This window comes from Periplaneta americana, chromosome 16, assembly GCF_040183065.1.
Source record: "Periplaneta americana isolate PAMFEO1 chromosome 16, P.americana_PAMFEO1_priV1, whole genome shotgun sequence".
NCBI lineage: Eukaryota > Metazoa > Arthropoda > Insecta > Blattodea > Blattidae > Periplaneta > Periplaneta americana.
In genome coordinates, this window is record NC_091132.1 from 116920585 (window position 1) to 116940764 (window position 20180).

At 34.4% G+C, this 20180-nt stretch overlaps 1 protein-coding gene across 1 annotated transcript; it reads left to right on the forward strand.

Moving 5' to 3' along the window:
• Window positions 1-14665: 14665 nt before the first annotated feature.
• Window positions 14666-17087, forward strand: LOC138716356 (putative nuclease HARBI1). Its single transcript, XM_069849358.1, has 2 exons — window positions 14666-15081; window positions 15855-17087. Exons 1-2 carry the CDS (start codon window positions 14855-14857, stop codon window positions 16753-16755), a joined length of 1128 nt encoding a protein of 375 aa, XP_069705459.1. The 5' UTR covers window positions 14666-14854; the 3' UTR covers window positions 16756-17087.
• The last annotated feature ends 3093 nt before the right edge of the window (window positions 17088-20180 follow it).

Below are 20180 nucleotides of genomic sequence, written 5' to 3' on the forward strand. Positions count from 1 at the left end.
CTGACTTCGGTCTGATATATATCAGTGACTGTAACTTAAAGGAAAATTAGGTTTGTTACATTAACAAAAAATATATACGTGTGTACAATCAATTGCTGCAAACTGACTTCGGTCTGATATATATCAGTGACTGTAACTTAAAGGAAAATTAGGTTTGTTACATTAACAAAAAATATATACGTTTGTACAATCAATTGCTGCAAACTGACTTCGGTCTGATATATATCAGTGACTGTAACTTAAAGGAAAATTAGGTTTGTTACATTAACAAAAAATATATACGTTTGTACAATCAATTGCTGCAAACTGACTTCGGTCTGATATATATCAGTGACTGTAACTTAAAGGAAAATTAGGTTTGTTACATTAACAAAAAATATATACGTGTGTACAATCAATTGCTGCAAACTGACTTCGGTCTGATATATATCAGTGACTGTAACTTAAAGGAAAATTAGGTTTGTTACATTAACAAAAAATATATACGTGTGTACAATCAATTGCTGCAAACTGACTTCGGTCTGATATATATCAGTGACTGTAACTTAAAGGAAAATTAGGTTTGTTACATTAACAAAAAATATATACGTTTGTACAATCAATTGCTGCAAACTGACTTCGGTCTGATATATATCAGTGACTGTAACTTAAAGGAAAATTAGGTTTGTTACATTAACAAAAAATATATACGTGTGTACAATCAATTGCTGCAAACTGACTTCGGTCTGATATATATCAGTGACTGTAACTTAAAGGAAAATTAGGTTTGTTACATTAACAAAAAATATATACGTGTGTACAATCAATTGCTGCAAACTGACTTCGGTCTGATATATATCAGTGACTGTAACTTAAAGGAAAATTAGGTTTGTTACATTAACAAAAAATATATACGTGTGTACAATCAATTGCTGCAAACTGACTTCGGTCTGATATATATCAGTGACTGTAACTTAAAGGAAAATTAGGTTTGTTACATTAACAAAAAATATATACGTTTGTACAATCAATTGCTGCAAACTGACTTCGATCTGATATATATTATATCAATGATTGTAACTTAGGGACAAGACCCATTTAACTATTACCCAGTCTCTCTAAAGTATTTGAAAAATGTATAAAAACACGGTTAATACAATTTTTAGAAGAAAATAAACTGCTAAATGATAATCAATTTGGTTTCAGAAAAAAAATGTGCACTGATGATGCTATTATGACAGTTACTTAAAAAATAATTCAACATTTAGATGTAGGAAATAAATGTCTAGGAATTTTTCTAGACTTACAAAAAGCTTTCGATACAGTCAATCACAATATACTTTTGAATAAAATGGATAGATTGGGAATTAATGGAATGATTTTAAAATTATTTAAATCTTACTTAAGTAACAGAACTCAAGCAACTAAAATAAATGACCGCCTTAGTGAATCACGTAACATTGATATAGTTGTACCTCAGGGGACGATTTAAGGTCCTGTTTTGTTTTTAATATACATCAACGATTTACTTCAAATTGACATTGAGAAATATTCTGATACTCTGTATTCTTATGCTGATGATACTGTGGTTATATTTAGCGGTTCGGGTTGGAATGAAACTTATCAAAATTCTAACAATGTTATTAACATTATTAAAGAATGGCTGGATGCTCACTTACTTTCTTTGAACGTTTCTAAAACAAAATTAATACCATTTTCATTAACATCACATGGCCTTGAGCAACTAAAAATAAATAATAATATAAGTATAACAATACATGATTGTAACCTACCTACTTGCTCATGTAACGTTTTGAGAATATCCTCACAAGTTAAATATTTAGGCATTATTATTGACCAACATTTAAAATGGGACAAGCATATCTTCTTCCTGTGTAACAGATTGCGTAAAACAATCCACAAATTTTCCATTCTACGCTCTTATTTACCTGTTTATGTCCTGCGTACTGTGTACTTAGCTCTGTTTCAATTAATAATTCAGTATGGAATTTTAGTTTGGGGAGGAATGGCAAAATCGACTCTCCTCCTTTAAATTTGCTCCAAAAAAGAATTATCAAAATTTGTCTATATAAACCTTTTGATTACCCAACAAAATTAATTTTTCAGGAATTTGGTGTATCAAATCTAGAACAAATTTATAAACAAACATTGCTGATTTACCTCCATAAAAATCACAATACATTTAAATTTGATCCTCACGAATACCATACCAGACAAAACTACATTTTCTTTCTAAACACACACAACTTCTGGATTAAAACACAGCAGAAATTTTGGACCCAAAATATATAATGAATTAATTAGAGCTTACCCTGAGCTAAGTACACTTAACACACATAGATTTAAGAAACAAATCAGATTAATTATTTAATTCTTTAAGCTAATTGAGTTAAAAATTGATGCTCTAATATCCATGTACTTTTGTATTTTCTATTTGTATATAGACCCTATTATTACATGCTGTATGTATTTTACCATTTATTAATGTTATTGTGCTCAATGAACTCTCTTAATTTTGTGATATATTTTATATAACTGATCTGAACTGCGCCCGAGCACGAGCTTCTGCTCTTTCGGGCTGCAATGCCTATTGTAGCTCAAGTGTAAAGTATTAAATAAATAAATAAATAAATAAATAAATAAATAAATAAAAAATAAATGAAAACTGAAAAAAAATTAGGTTTGTTACATTAACAAAGAATATATACGTTTGTACAATCAATTGTTGCAAACTGACTTCGGTCTGATATATTATATCAGTGACTGTAACTTAAAGGACAATTAGGTTTGTTACATTAACAAAAAATATATACGTTTGTACAATAAATTGCTCCAAACTGACTTCGGTCTGATATATACGAGTATTATAACAAACACGCAAAGGATCATTAGCTATTTTCAGGCATTATATACATGGACCATGACTTTAATTCACATCTTCTTGACGTTACTTCGTATATTATTTTGTATTTCAATCTAATTCAATTTGTTATTTTTCGCTGTAATAACAAAAATATGTTTCATAAAGCGAGGTTTACGCCATCTGCAGGGCCAAACCAGTAACTAAGAGAAATAAGCGACTAGCAGAACATAATGAGAACGATAGGTAGCTAACAGGGAAAATATATACATATATACATATTTAATTTAAAAAGTTATGTATGGATTTTATAAAAATTGAAAAATTGTACATTTTAAATCTATACTAATAATAAATCTGTAGCCAAAATGTTTCTGGTAATTTTCGATTTCCCAAAATTAATTGGTGTTAACATGTATAATTAACCATCCTGAAACCGAAAATCGCTTTTTTGAAATTTTTGTTTGTATGTCTGTCTGTCTGTCTGTCTGGATGTTTGTTACCTTTTCACGCGATAATGGCTGAACGGATTTCGATGAAAATTGGAATATAAATTAAGTTCGTTGTTAGATTTTAGGCTATATGGAATTCAAAATACTTTATTTAAAAGGGGGTTATAAGGGGGCCTGAATTAAATAAATCGAAATATCTCGCTGATTCATTTTTGTGGAAAATGTTACATAACAAAAGTTTCTTTAAAAATAATTTCCAATAAGTTTTATTCTTTGAAAAATTTTGATAGGACTGATATTTAATGAGATAAATGAGTTTTTAAATTAAAATAACTACCATCTAAGGCGGTGCAATGAAATAAAAAACAAATGACTTAGTCTATAAGGGGCCTTGGACAGCAGCAATCAAAAGCTATGAAAGATGGCCTACAGAGAATGTTTCTGTGTTTGTATGAAGTAATATCGGAAGCTAAATTAACCGATTTGTATAATTAATTATTATTTCACCATTGGAAAGTGTAGTTTCTCTAGATGGACATAATGCTATAATGTTATTACAGTAACTTCTGAGTGAATCGAGGACTGGTAAAATTAAAATAGCTTCTTATGCACAGAAAATTTGATAGGCTATTCTGTACGTTTTTATTCTTTGCAAAATTTTGATAGGACTGATATTTAAGGATATACAAGTCTTTTAAAATAACAATACGGTACATTTTCACCGCCGCCTCAGATTATAGTGTTGTTATTCCTGCAGTAATTCCTAAGTGCAAAATATAAAATTTTTGAGTAGAAAGAAAAAACACATTTATTGATTCCATGGCAATGGTACATAAGAGATCGTGAAATCTTACATTTTCGAAAGAATGAAATATAGTTACATATCACGTATCACTATTTAAGTTATTTGAACCATAGTGGGCCAAGCGCCATTTACTGAATACGTAGAAAACAAGGGTTAAAATTAAGTTATTACCATAAGTCAATGGAAACATATAGCAAGTAATAAAGTATACACATTAAAACTAAAAGATATGTTAATCTTCATTAAACTATGGTTGCATGTAATAACAATAAAAGAAACATGTTAAAGGAATTGTCATTGCACCAAATGAGTGGTTTCTGGATCAAAATGATCGCATTTTAATTTTTGAAATACAATTTAAATTAAGTAACATATTAAACGATTTATTCTTCTATCAAACACGAATGTTCCCTGGATCAAATGTCCTATTTTAATTATGTAATTACTTTATATTTATTTATAACGGGTGCAGCGGAGCGCACGGGTACGGCTAGTTTATATACTATAATTCCACAATAGACATAAGACAAATTGTATTGTATAATTATTAATTTCAATTAAGGAATCCGCCCCTGAGCACGAGTTCTACTCTTTCAGAGGCGAGCTAAAGTTTTTCTGTATATATTATATTTTATGTTACAATTATTAGCAAAATAATAAATAATTAAATAAATAATAAATATGTGTGTTTTAGTAAGGACGTTGTTACGGGAAGGGCGTGGTGAACACAATAATAATAATAATAATAATAACAATAATAATAATAATAATAATAATAATAATATTGAAGAATTGCAAGCCTATGTACCACTCTCGCTAAGGAGTGATCCGGTTGTTTCTAAGCTTTCTTACTAACAACAAGATTGTTGACTTGCTTGGAACATCACGCGCATCGAAATCTGTTTGAAAAGCTGTTTGTGATCCAGTAAGTTTTAACAAAATAAGCAAGGTACATACGGAAATATTACATATTTGGTAACTTATCACTCTGTACATTTTTCAACAGTAGTCTATAGGCGTGTTATTTAAGCCATGACCACCTGTACTGATTATCCCAGTCACTACGATTAATAAAATCCAATTTATAGTTTGCACAGACTTCTGCAAGGTAGTTATGACTGATTAAAATGGTAAAGGTTTATATAGATCCCTCTGTATATTGAAGATAATTAGAATGTCTCCTCTTTCAATAATTTCAGTTGAATAGTATTGATTGCCATCCAAGTGCATGTGTGAAAGTGCCTAAAATGTAGCTGCAGTGTCAGAAGTTCAGCACACCGATTCTTGTTACGTAACTCTTGTGTACCTGCATCCTGTTCACAAACGCATGATTTCCCTTTGACACTCACACCTTGTTAGCAACGAATGCATGGGCAAGGGCGGTGTCCCATGGCTTGAGCTAATATTAAATAGCGGACGTCAGAGGGTCATGTCTGCTTGTTGACGTAAACTGTTACAGTAGCGAATAAATTATCCGTATTACTGTTATAGTACAACAGTAGAAATATTAAGTGCCGGTATGTTTTGTGTGTCTTTTTTTTACGTAGGTATCTAATGGTAAGCATTGTTTGCCTGCAACAGAAGCAACACAACATATTCAATAGAAAGGGTCTCATTATCACGACACAACAAATTTTATTGTGTTGAAGGTGAGTTATGAGGGAACGACATCTATATATGTCATTTGAACTGGTAATGGAAATTACGGGAAAACGGCTCAACGGATTTTAATAAATGACCCCTCATCATTTTGAAGCTTGGAACTCAAGTTTTTCAGAAAAATAGTAGTTTTCAGTGAAATGTCAATTTTTCAACATAATTTTCCTATTTTTCCAAAATCCATCTGTCGTCAGTTTTGAGAACTAGCTAATTGCATTTCAGAATAAAACAAAACACACACTACAGTAAACAATATTACACGAAGGCCATGATCTGCAAGAATGCTGACATATTTAGAGCTCAAATTAAATTGGTTATTAAAAACTTAACTTACTAAAAATAATTTATAGGTTCGATTCTGTGGTGTGTAATTTTCTGAGTACACTTGTGTATTGGATATTAAAAACTCTACAAAACTTGAGGTGGTTTGATGACATTATTACCATTAGAAATGAAATATTATTGTAGTTAATGTCATGATGTGACTATTTTTCATTAATTATACATATTAATGCTATATTGATGATATGAAAGTGAAACGTTTTGGGGTTATATAAGTAGATGTAGAGAATAACTTAAATTAGATTTTGATTTCTATATTTTACAGAGTGGCGGCTATATAGTATATATGTTACTGAAAGCTATAAAACTAACGTAAGATAATAATATTATTAAAAATCAAATATTTTTATAGTTATTAATGAAGTGGGATTGGGTCTTTTTCATATATTTAATGGCGGTGTGGTGTAGATATTTATATGCTTGGTTCTCTTCAGTATTGGCTCGAGAGAGACTATGTTTCATTATTATGGAAGCAAATAACTTTCAGAATGTCTGGTATTCTTCATTGAAAATAAATCTGAAAAATGTTTATTTGAACGTCTAATGAACTTAGTTTGCAGCATTTGCTGCACAAGCCACTAGTGTAAGATATATTGTTTTTTAATTATATAATTATATGTGCTTTTATATGTTCGAAGTTTCAGAAAATTACCATCTGATTAACGATAACATGAAAATGGTTTCTATTCCTTTCTTGTATTTAATCAGCCTGGAGAACTCTTCCTTTTATTTATGCACTCACGTCAGTCATATGCAGTTATTTATTTATGACATATTCAGTTACTGTATTTATGTCCATGTATTAAATCAATCATTAAACTCCTCCCTTGAACGGAAATTATTTTATGTAATAGGCTATATATTTTTAGACGGTTATTTAACGACGCTGTATCAACTACTAGATTATTTAATGTCGGTGGATTTGGTGATAGCTATATGGCATTTGGCGAGATGAGGCTCAGAATTTGTCAAGCGATTACCTGACATTCGCTTTGCAGTTGGGGAAACTTCTCGGGAAAAAAAACAACCAGGTAACCAGCGGAAGAAGGAATCGATCTCGCCCCCGGGCGCAGATGAGAATCAGCAGACGAACTCGCTATGCAAGTTATATTATATAGTTTATTTATGTACTTATCATATATAGGCCTACAATGAAACTATTAGATGTATTCGTGTGAATATTTTTATATCTCAGAGTTTATTTAATTAATTACTGATATTATCATACTCCTAAAGATTTAAAAATGCTCCTGCTAGTCTCTCAGTTTCTGAGTCAATTTATTTAGTGTTTAATTATATTCCTAAAGATTTAAAAATGCTCCTGCTAGTCTCTCAGTTTCTGAGTCAATTTATTTAGTGTTTAATTATATTCCTAAATATTTAAAAATGCCCCTGCTACTCTCTACTTATTTATTTATCTGTTTATCTATCTTTTCCGTTCTAGACTGACTGAGTCAAATACTGCACTAAATATGTTCCTCAAATTTCTGCGTTCAAAGATTTTCAGTTTCTTTATCTCTTTTTATAATTGTCCGTGTTTCAGAAGCAACAAATCAATACAGGAGTAACTCAATACATTTGCGAAAATAAAGGGTAAATGTCTAAAGTCGATAGCCCATTTATTGTAGTAGTAGTCGTCACAGAAGGAAGCACAATTAGGACAGTTGAAGGAGAACTGACATAGGACAGAGACCATTACGAAGACAAAAAATTCAATATTTATATAGGGTGATTCACGAGGAAAGGTAAAAAAATTTAGAATACGATATCTTAGGCTATTTTGAGTGAAAAAGTTCATATGAACATAGGTCCGTTTTCGAACGATGGCGGAGCTAGATTCATTTTTTTGGTAAAACGTCTCGCCCCATTGTGAATCAGACGTTGCCATATGCTGCTGACGTGAGACGAGGCGTGAGACAAGGTCAAGGTCGCAATGAATGACGTAACATTGGAATCTGTATTGTGAACGATGTAGATAACAGTAAGAAACCGGGTGGTGGGGCATTACAAATGTCCAATCGCCTGCCCTTGTCTGATGTAATGACACAGAACCCGCAGATAACACAAATAGCCTACACTAGCACTTATCAATTCACAGCATTCCAGTCAGCTACCTACAGTACAGTAGTTATACAGGTACAGTTATCGGAAGTGTTAAGTTGTGTTTTTCAAGATGCCCTATAAATTTTCGGCTACAGAATACGCCGATATTATGTATGTTTATGGCTTGTGCGATGGAAGTTCCTTGCTTGCCGTCGCTGAATATGAACGTCGCTTTCCGAACAGAAGGGTACCATATCGAAGAGTACTTACTGTCTGTGGGGTTGGATGAAAGACTTGGTATAGCAAAGGAAGGAGGAAACGAGAGAGGCGCTAATCAACCGTATTTTGGATGCGGCATTGAGAACAGTTACGTGCAACTCTCCCGAGCGATGAGCGCGATTCACGCCCGAGCGAAACAATGCATTGAAGCAAAAGGAGGTACCTTTGAAAATGTGCGAAAACATCGACCCCGACGTCTAGAATATTAGGTATATTTGCATACATGAATATATAAACTGTAAATTTATCCGTTATCTGTCTCTAAATGCGAGTTAGTACAATGGAATCTTAGAAATTTTTGTGAAATGAAAGAACCATATCTCTATAATCGTTCGAAAACGGATCTATATTCATATGAACTTTCCGACTCAAAATGACTTCAGAATTCACATCCTAAATTTTTTACCTTGCCTCGTGAATCGCTCTGTATACAGTAACTTAGAAAAATACATAAAGAAATTAAACATTGTGATTTAAAGAGTACTGGAGAATATGATGGCAATTTATTTTATATTCCACAGCGAAGCGCTTTCACTTCTGGGAAAGATAATAATAATAATAATAATAATAATAATAATAATAATAATAATAATAATAATATAATAATAGTAATAATAATAATGTACTTATTTATAGTCCCTTCGTAGTGTGAAAGTTAATATGATTCTTTTTTTCATCTTTTGGACTTTTCCTTATTTTCTTCAAGATATAAATAATATTGTTAAACTATTCCGTAAATAAGTAATGAATGATATTTCTCCCATATTAGAAATTGTTACAAGGAGTGTATTGTCACGGCCCGTAGATTGATTTAGTTTGTGCTAGAAGTGAGATATACCGCAGTGGATGCAGTTAGAATAATGTTGGGTCGGAAAGAGCAAGGTTGAACACACGTCCTTCCCTTCGTGTGGCTGAGCAGCTGCTTGCTACGAAACCCGAAGAAAGCGTTATATAGCAGTGCGATCGTTGAGGAAACAGCCATGTTGCAGGGAGAAAACACTTCGCCACCGGTGCCGCCTGCATGCCCGTTGAAATCACCTTCTTTCCAACGGCTGCACACCCGACCGTAATACTTCCGTCGCCATTGTTAGTCGACCATAATGACCATATCACAACGCCAGAGAACCTCGCGTACACATAAAGAACGCCAGTCTTGCCGAATAGTTCTCCGCTGAGGTCACAGTGGTAGCGCACCCGACTACAAATCCTGCAGTGCTAATTTCGATTACCAACACGGAAGTAGAGAATTATCTCTATTCCAATGGGACTGGATTGTATCCTTGCTATAGTGTTCTGTTTCTCAAGTAGAATGCTAACTACGTGATTCTGTAGTCTGTTTGCTTAGGGCTAAGGTTGCTAACTTTTGAAAAGTACGGATCGGGAAATCTTTAGGCATAACTTTTTGACTATGAAATCTGAAGGTGGAACTTCGCAAAATTATATGGACAGAAGTGATAACACCTCTGGCTTACGGTAAATTTATTTATGAGTACAATGAGTATAGGATAAATGGGACCGTCAATTTGCTTATCATATTATTTATTTATTTATTTCATCAATCATTGTTCACGTCATGGCGGATTAGATGTTTCCAGTTCTTAACCCGCCATCACTCTCTACACAAATATAACAAAAAATTAATACATTTGAACTTATAAGTATCCTCTGTTTACAATAATAATACTACTAATACTTACTGGTTTTAAGGAACACGGAGGTTCATTGCCGCCCTCACGTAAGCCCGCCATTGGTCCCTATCCTGAGCAAGATTAATCCATTCTCTATCATCATATCCCACCTCCCTCAAATCCATTTCACTATTATCTTCCCATCTACGTCTCGGCCTCCCTAAAGGTCTTTTTCCCTTCGGCCTCCCAACTAACACTCTATATGCATTTCTGGATTCGCCCATACGTGCTACATGCCCTGCCCATCTCAAACGTCTGGATTTAATGTTCCTAATTATGTCAGGTGAAGAATACAATGCATACAGTTCTGTGTTGTGTAACTTTCTCCATTCTCCTGTTACTTCAGCCCTCTTACCCCAAATATTTTCCTAAGCACCTTATTCTCAAACACCCTTAACCTATGTTCCTCTCTCAAAGTGAGAGTCCAAGTTTCACAACCATACAGAACAACCGGTAATATAACTGTTTTATAAATTCTAACTTTCAGATTTATCGACAGCAGACTGGATGATAAAAGTTTCACAACCGAATAATAACAGGCATTTCCCATATTTATTCTGTGTTTAATTTCTTCCCGAGTATCATTCATATTTGTTACTGTTGCTCCCAGATATTTGAACTTCTCCACCTCTTCAAAAGATAAATTTCCAATTTAATAATACTACTAATAATAAAAATAATATGATGATAAATAACAATAATAATAATAATAATAATAATAATAATAATAATAATAATAATAATAATAATCAACTAATAAGTATACCTCTTTTATTTAAAACTCCTACTCTCTTAAGAATTATTCTATTACTTCATTGACTACTCTTCGTAGTTTCTTATCGTGTAACTACTCAACATTTATAATTCCATCTCCGTTAGAGCTTTGACTTTCTCTTCCCATCTAATTTCAACTCTAAACAGAAATGTTCCTAATTTATGCAGATTAGGTGATCATTCATTTTTTATAAGCTACTATAGCATTTATTTGTAGAAATTTTTTATCCACTCAACTGTTTCTCAAATCATTCGTTGCCTGACACTTTAACGCAATATGCATTGCGTCTTCCGCTAGTCCACACAAAGGACATTTACCCCTCTCTACGTTCCCTCTCCTATTCTTGAGTCTCCAGATACCTAATCTCCACCATGCCATTCCTATTCTCTCTTCCCTTGAATTTAATCTAACATATTCTTCCTGTTCTCAAAAGTGTTTAACCTCCCTATAATATTTTAGTGATCCTAGGTCTTTAATATTACTAAAATATCTTGTCTTGAAATTTCGTTTGCCCTCTCTTTTACTATTCTTCCAATAGTTTTCGTGTTTATAGACCCTAGTTCTCTCCATAGCCAATTTAGACCTAATCTGTTTATTTCACTTTCCAGCTCTTTCAGCCAATTCGATTTCCAATTAGCGGCTTTCATACAAAAGATACATGTTTTCATAACTGCCGAATCATTCCTACACAGAATATTACCTAAATATTTGATTTTTCTTTCTAGAATAATTCCCAGACTCGAATCGGTTCCCATCTCTAGTAACGCTGCCAGGTTAGAAGCATTCTCCGGTATTCCTAGAAATTTTTTACACATTTTGGCTCTTACTTTATCGATGTTTCTGCTGGATAACCTACTACCCCAGATCCCAATATTATATAATATTTTTTATTCTACTAGAGCATTATAGATGTTGATAAAATTCTTCACCCCAATATTCGATCATTTATTAAGGCATGCTTATCATATAATATATAGTGTTATTAACTATATTACATTTTATTGATTAACGTTTTCGGCATACTATGCCATCTTCAGATCTTGAGAAGTTATCACTTATACATGCTTAATATTGGTGCAACATAGGTTAAATGCAATATATTCAAATAACAAACAACTATAATAATCATGATTGCACTAGTTATATAGGCAATACTCGTGATTGGATATGTCCAAATTCAGCTGTTTAATTGGACACTATGTAAATGTCATTATGTCATAATATGTTAAAATACAAGAACAATAATTGGATAAAATTAGAACAAATCTATAAAACTATAAAACACTGACACCTGATATAATTCTTAATGAGAAGATATCATTTCTCGTAGTTCATTTTTTGCGCGTGTTGTACTTGATATAATAGCTAATACAATTTACGCAACACAATCCACAATCCAAACAAAGATAGCTAATTGCAATCATGAATGTTCCCAACTTGTTTGATTACAACACGCGCAAAAAATGAACTACGAAAAATGATATCTTCTCAAAATGAACTACTCGCATCCATTCCTTATTTACCATGGCATCAGTATTGTAGAAGCTTTCACTTATGGAGTCCCTCTTCATTCGGAGCTCTCGTAGCAGTTCCTTACATGCTGGTGTAGATGGCAGTAGCATTCGCAGTCTCAGGTCTTCAACCAAGAAAGTTTCCCTGACATATGCATATCTTGATAGAGAGAATTTTTAAACTCCTAGCACCCTTTTGAGGTACCTTGGTTTCAGGCTTTCGAGCTCTTGTAGATGTCTGCGTGATAGATAGCCCCATATGATTTCTAACCCATATGTGAGTGAGGGTAGTACTTTAACCCGAAAGAGTTCCATAGCGGTATTTATTGACATTCTTTTGTTCTTTCAGTTTCTTTGAAAATCGGTTAACATATGACACATTAACACCCACAATTCGGCTTACTTCACTCTGGGTTTTATTTGTTGACTTCAATAACACTTCAATTCTTGCACTTTTTCGAGGAGAAATATCTTTTGTCTTGCCCATTCTTACATAGACACAGCAACTTCAATTGTGATGAGGCACTGCTACCTGCTTCCAACCCTGGGCAGCCACCACTCCCTTCCAAGAAACCTTGGATCATTGGGGTGGTTAACCTTGCCTGCATTATATGTTTGAAAGTGAAATTGCGTAGTAAAAGGAACAGAAAAGGATAAAGAACACATTTTTCCCTTGTGTGAGAAAAGTAAATAAATAGCTAAAATGCAGTTCCTGTGTAAACCGAGCATAATTAATTCTCATTTGCTTCAGGAGCACGGACATTCGATAAGACATGCTCATAAAGTATAGACAAAACAGAACTGAGACTATGCATGGAGAAGTATAGTCATATTTTACACCAGACTAATATTTTGTCCTAGAAAATTAATTTTGCTAATAATTTGTCCACGTCTGTATATTCGATCTAAAACTAGACGAATAAACGACGAGACTTATGTGAAATAGTCTCAATACGACGCTGGATATTTGTCTAAGGCAGCATAGAACTTTTATTGACTACGGAAGCATCCATTCCTTACACAATTCGTACTCACTATTGTGGTTTTCCAAACAATTTTGAACGTGCTCGCCTTAGCTGTTTTTTGTACATAGCTTGGTCGGAATGTAATATACATATTAATTAACATTGTGTTTTTATTTCAGAGCTTCGTTAGAACTAGCTTTGAGAGGACTTCAGCAAAGATTACTGTATTTTCTTGGTGACAAAATTGAGCTATTTTAGCTAACGTTCTTTTCTGTTATCGTACAGTCATTAATAATAAATTACGTTCTACAGTGAATCTCGTTTCAGAAATTGAATTCACCATAATGCCAATTCGCCAAAAATGACTTATGCATTTTATTTGACGTTTAAACCAAAGAAATACGAACGTCTTAATTCATCTTGGTACTCTACATTTCCCATCTTTGTGTGATACAAAGCATTGTCTAAGTTTGCGTCACACTTAGTTAAAGTCTTCGCTTTAATCCCAACAAAACAAACTTATCGTTCCTTCTAATTAGGAAGTAACACGCGTTTTGGAAGTTGGATAAATTAAAGGGCTTTTGACCTCTTAAGTATTTCACCAACAGAAAATTAGAGCTTTCCTTACATCACAACTGTACGATGATGCTAACAGTTCATAGTTGCACTAAAATGTGCCACTTCATGTTCTGTTCTAAGGATCAAATGGCATCATAGGGCCTACGTCTATAAGTACAGCGAGCGTGGGTTCGACTCCAGGTAAGAAATGTGGAAACGTACTTTCTTTTTATGCACGTCGGTGTGTGTCACTTGTATGCTACACTTTGTCCTAAAGGCACACAGAGGTGAAATTTCGCTAGTTTTAGTCAAAATTAAGATTATCCGTTTTGATAATTAAAATTGCTTAATGTCTAAAATAGCCCTTCACTAATTTTCATGTCCATAGAGCTGTCCTATCACCTGTTAGAGTTAGAAAAAACTGTAAGTGTTTACTTTCATCTACCAGTTAAACTTCCCAATAGCAGACACCGCCGGGGAAAAATTAAATGTCCGTTATTGAGAAGTGTCCGCTATTTAGAAAATCGTTAGTAGGTATGCAGTACATAAAATTTTCTCATACATATTCAACACTATATTTTACAGTACAGTACAGTAGACAGTGAGATTTTGAGATTGTTTACAGTATTCATCCAGAGAGAAATCGTACCAGTAAATGTTTTGTAAATGAAATAAACATCAGTCACTGTACCACTTCACCTTACACAAAGAGATCTAGAACTTCATTCTCAGGGCCGTATTCACCAACGTCGGTAAAAATTTTATCTCGGTTTTTAGCTACAAAAACTTAGATAATGGCTACATTTGTATTCACCAACAAAATTATCTCGGTTAATTGGGATTATCTCGGTTTAAAATTTTACCGGAGAAATGTTGGCCGATAAAGTAGGAAAAACTGAGATAATCGAAATAACAAGATGGCTCGTAGACGACTGGAATATTTAATTGATGAAAGGGAAAATGACAGTGATGAGGAATATGGCCAAGAGTACAAAAGACGACGTCCCAGGTGGCTAAAAGAACGCGCCACATACTTTGAGGACTACGATGACTCAGACTTTGTAACACATTTTAGATTATCTAAAACTTCAGCTTTATCAGTCTTATCAATGATAGAACATAACCTGGAATTTACAACAAATAGGTAAGCTGAATTCTCTACAATACCTATTGTTTATAGCAGAGAGAGGCAGCAAAAATTACCGCACTTTACAGGGGACGTCGATCAGCTGTAGCAGCGCATGCGGGCCGAGCATTCAGTTTCATTACGGTAGGCCTAAATTATTAGTTTCTCGCCATTTTCTGAATAACTTGGTTATGTATTGTCTCGAAGGCATTGCAGCGTCACGAAACTGATGTAGAAATTTGCGAACAGTACAACAGTCATAAGATTTGTTTTTTAGGAGAAATGTCTCAACTAGAAATATTCGTTGTACAATACTATACGTCACCATACTGACAGCGAACACAAATAATGTTCAATAACAAGTGTATTAATGCAACACTACGTAATAACGTGCACTCACTAAACACTCCACTCGTCAACTAAACACTCCATACGCTTCCCGCTGTCCACACACTCAATCCTTACCACTTGGAATTTTAGGCCTACCGTAATAAAACTGAACGCCTGGCCCGCCCGCGCTGTTACAGCTGACCGGTGAGTCGAGCAATGGATTGCGGACAATCTGTTCCCCGACGTCTTCTGCATAGTGCGGTAACTTTTCGCTTCCTCTCTCTGTAGTTACCCAATTTATATACCTATAAGCTAGTGCTATAAATACACACACACACGCGCATATACATGCATACCAACGATCGTATTGACAGGCATCGTGGTTGGCTATGTATCTTTACATTTTTTCATAAAATTAAGAAAATTAAAATTACATTGAAGTTACTTTTCTCCCATTTTAGGAATCAAGCTGTATCGCCCATAAATCAGCTGCTACTAGCACTAAGATTTTACGCTACTGGTGGTGACCAGCTCAGCGTTGCAGATTACGCTGGTGTGAGTCAGTCTACAGCTTCCCGAATTGTACATAGAGTCAGCAGTGCCATAGCTGCTTTACGATGCCAATATATTAATCTTCCGCAAACACCTCAATCTGTACTTCAAACGCAGATGCGTTTTTACAACATAGCCAGATTTCCAAAAGTAATAGGAGCAATGGACTGTACCCATATTAGGATACGATCCCCTGGAGGTAATAATGCGGAACTCTTCCGGAACAGAAAGACTTACTTTTCGCTAAATGTGCAAGCAATATGTAATGCTAATATGGAATTTAGCGACATAGTGGCTAGATGGCCAGGCAGTAGTCACGACAGTACCATTTTCAATAATTGTGTACAACGAGCCAGGTTCGAACAGGGGATCTACGGGGATTCAGTGTTACTAGTAGATGCAGGCTATCCCTGTAGATCTTACCTAATGCCTCCTCTGGATATAGTTCATACACCGGCAGAGAACCTCTATAATGAATCGCAAATCAGATCAAGAAATGTAATAGAGAGAACGTTTGGCTTATGGAAGCGAAGATTTCCGGTTCTTGCTTTGGGGATGAATGTGACATTAGATCATACGTTTGCCGTGATAACTGCTACAGCGGTACTGCATAATATTCTTCGTCGAGCTGGAGAAGAATTACCTCAGGACGATCCACATCTACAGTTAACTGCACCATGGGCTGAACTCTTAGGAGAAGGGCAGATTGATGGACGACTGTATCAGCAAAATAGACCTATATCTCGCCGCGACAATCTAGTGAGACGAACAATAATTGATACCTACTTTAGAAGTCTCCTACCACAGTAACAGCACAGCATTTTACATTATTAAAAGGTCTTGAATAAATGTTGTCTATTTTTTCTCACACATTGTTGTTATATTACAAAACATAAGAAATAATTTGCTTTTTTCATGGTTCAATTTTGTAAACAAATGTACTATTTACATATTACTTATTCATATCTTTTAATGTATTGACACGGCTAAATTATTTTTTCATATAATGAAAACAATGAAATTGAATTAATAATTATCAGCACAATGCATTGTAACAATTTTAATTGTTGTTTAATAATATTTCAGTTTTCATTTTCTCGTGTTTGAGTAGTTCATTTTCTCTTTCAAGTTTCACTTTTTCAATTTCGAGTTTTAATTGTTCCTGCTGTAGTCGAAGAGAGTGAAGCTCCTTGTTCCACAAGTGTTCTTCTGTTGCTTGTTCAATGCTCTTCATTATTGCCTCAGCCTTTAACTTGTGGATTTTTGCTAAGGGCTCTTCTGACTTGCTAAGCATCGGTCTTCTGCGTGTAGTCCAGCTTGGGGGGACATTTTTTGAAGAAGTTGAAGGAGCTGTAACACTGACGTTGGCCGAGTCGTCACACATCTTCACTTGCAGCTTCAGTGGAGCAGTTTTCTATGGCTTGAACATTAGCGCTGCCGGCGGCTCCACTGCAGCTTGCATCACAGTCGATTGCAGTGCTGGATGCTTGGGAGACTTAAGCATATTTGGTGTATATTGACCCCAATTGAATTGCGTTGGATGAATCTCAAAATTACTACTTAATTCCGCGGATTCTTCTGTCAGCACAATTGTATCACCATTATCAACAACTACGATATCTAATGGTTCACTGTCACCGTCGTATGGGTTTTTCAGTCCCTCTACTGGAGGCCGAATAAGTTCTATTACCCTTTCAAGGATAGGATCAATTGTAATAACCTTACTTGTGCCCCCACCTGTTTTCAACGCTTCAATCTTGATTTCCGCCGATGCCTTTCTAGAAGCCTTCTTTAAGTTTTCCCAAACATTTCTCAAGTTTGTAGCATCCCGAACAGGCCCGTTTCTTTGCGAATTAAAACTAATTGAAATTGTTTGCCACTGTTCATTTTTCATTTGAGTTGTTACACCATCTGTTTTTTTATTTTCTATCACATTTATATTTTCTGCCACCAAATCCAATAACAATTCCTTCTCTTGAAATGTCATATTAGGTTTCTTTCTACGTTTCTGATCAACACTAGCCATAACTTACGGTAGATAAACTATTTTCGCACACCTAACCTATATACACTCGTAAACTTGTTTATTCTTACAATGAATTTATAGTGCGCATGGCGTTAATCAATTGTTTCCCTCTATGCTTTCCGTGCGTCGTTATGAAAAATTTAACTATCAAATGCAGTCTGAAACGAAAACTCCGTTTTTGAAAACCAGGTTAATATATTATGTGGTGAATACAGAACTGAGCGTTATCCGAGATAATGGTATTACCAGAGTTTTAGAAATCTGAGATAATAGCAAATATTACTGACGTTGGTGAATACGGGCCTCAGTGTATGATTTTAAAATAACATCCTTGTTTTTCAAAATTTCATTAACCTGAGATTTTCCCACATTAAAAGTTGTGGCCAGCTCAAGAACATTTAATTTCTCCTTCTCACTATGCTTTACAATATCCACTTTCTCTTTTAGTGACAAACGTTTACGTTTTTGTGACTTTTTAATGTGACTGTACTTCCGAACACTCAACTTGACAAACTAAGAAAGTACGGACTGCTCATGTACATTATCACAACTAACTGTGCTGCTTACCTTCAATAAAGTACTAGAACGTTCAAATGCACGATAATGATTGTTGCAAAGAATTCCGTTACAATTCCATTAGAATTCCGTTTAATTTACAACCGTCTTTTTATTTATTTTTTTTTCACGCTGTCTGTTATTTGGAAGTTTTAATTGTTGTTGGGAGATACATTTCAGTGTCCGCGTCCGTTATTGAGAATGTCCGCTATTTGGAAGAATTTTATTATAAGGGCCGATGTTATTTTGCAGGGGAATTTTAAAATGTCCTCTATTGAGAGGATTCCGCTATTGGGAAGTGTCCGTTAAGGGAAGTTTCACTGTAGTTTCAAACTTTGAATCTCATTTTTCTGGGCTTATGTTTTTACACATTTTCCTTTGCAAAAAATGTTACCTACCCATACAAATGTTATGAAAGATGTATGATTTCTTAGTTGATGTTTTTTGTATGTGTAATTAATTAATAACATTTGCTATCAAGACTTTATATTCTTGCAATTTGTTTCGCAATTTTTACAATCGGCAGCTTTAAATATTTGTTCATATTTTTTGAGTAAATGGAATGGAAGCCCTTGATAGTAAGTTTTGTTTCTGAGAGTCTTAACTACGAATATGTAACAAAATTTCAGACAAAGATTTTGAAATTTGAGGGATGGGTAATAACACGTTTGCCTTCTGATCCGGAGTTTCGCTCGGACGTGAGTTCGATTCCCGCTTTGGCTGATTACCCGGTGGTTTTTTTTTTTCCGAAATTTTTCCCAACCATAAGCCGAATTTCAGGCGAATCTTCGGCCTCATCTCGCCAAATACGATCTCGCTATCACCAATTTAATCGGCCCTAAATAACTCAGTAGTTAATACAGCATTGTTAAATAAGCAAGTCAAATGATGATGATGATGATGATGATGATGATGATGATGATGATGATGATAATGATAGTGTAGCAATTGGAAGAAATCATAATATTAAACACGAAAGATATACGATCGTCTGTAAAGCCTATGCTGTCGATGTGGGGGAGTGGAAGAGCTAATTGTGAGTGACTCGCACTTTATGCATGAAAGTTGGTAGATCTGTAATATAGCCACAAACCGATGTGACAAGCCAGCAGCGACAACCTGCTCCCGATACGACTCGTCCCTTGGCCGCACACTAGTATTACTGTTACTGCTGCTGCTGCTGCTGCTACTACTATGGTATTTGTTTCTAAAACTATGCGAAATAGCTTAAATTTCCCACTATCATAGATCATAACTTTTTGCGATTTAGGGATTGTTGAACTTTCTTGCACTTCTACGCGTTCATAGTACACAATAATTGCTCTTTCTCTGAACCTGCACAATCTAGGCAACTAAGGCCCGGTTTTATAAATACAGTTAATCTAAAGATTATGTTAAACCTAACCGTGAGTTTAACTCAGCGTGCCGTATTACAGAGTCTCGGTTAAGTTAAACCGTAGTGGAATACGGTTGGTATTACTGTTAGGAAAGAAAAAAAGACGATCGCAACTGTTTAATTATTTTATTGATTTAAAGTAACCGACGCTCGTGGAGAATCTTCATTAAGAAACATCTTTGTTCTTCGATATCAGAGAGAGTATCATAATAAAACCTAAAGAGGACCTAAAGTATGCTTGTCAGACTTAACCTCAAA

Excerpts from the sequence above, each read along its gene's own strand:
- LOC138716356 (XM_069849358.1), top strand. The coding sequence starts at position 14,855 with ATGGCTCGTAGACGACTGGAATATTTAATTGATGAAAGGGAAAATGAC. Across the intron at positions 15,082-15,854 it reads CTGGAATTTACAACAAATAG|GAATCAAGCTGTATCGCCCA; the intron begins GTAAGCTGAATT and ends CTCCCATTTTAG.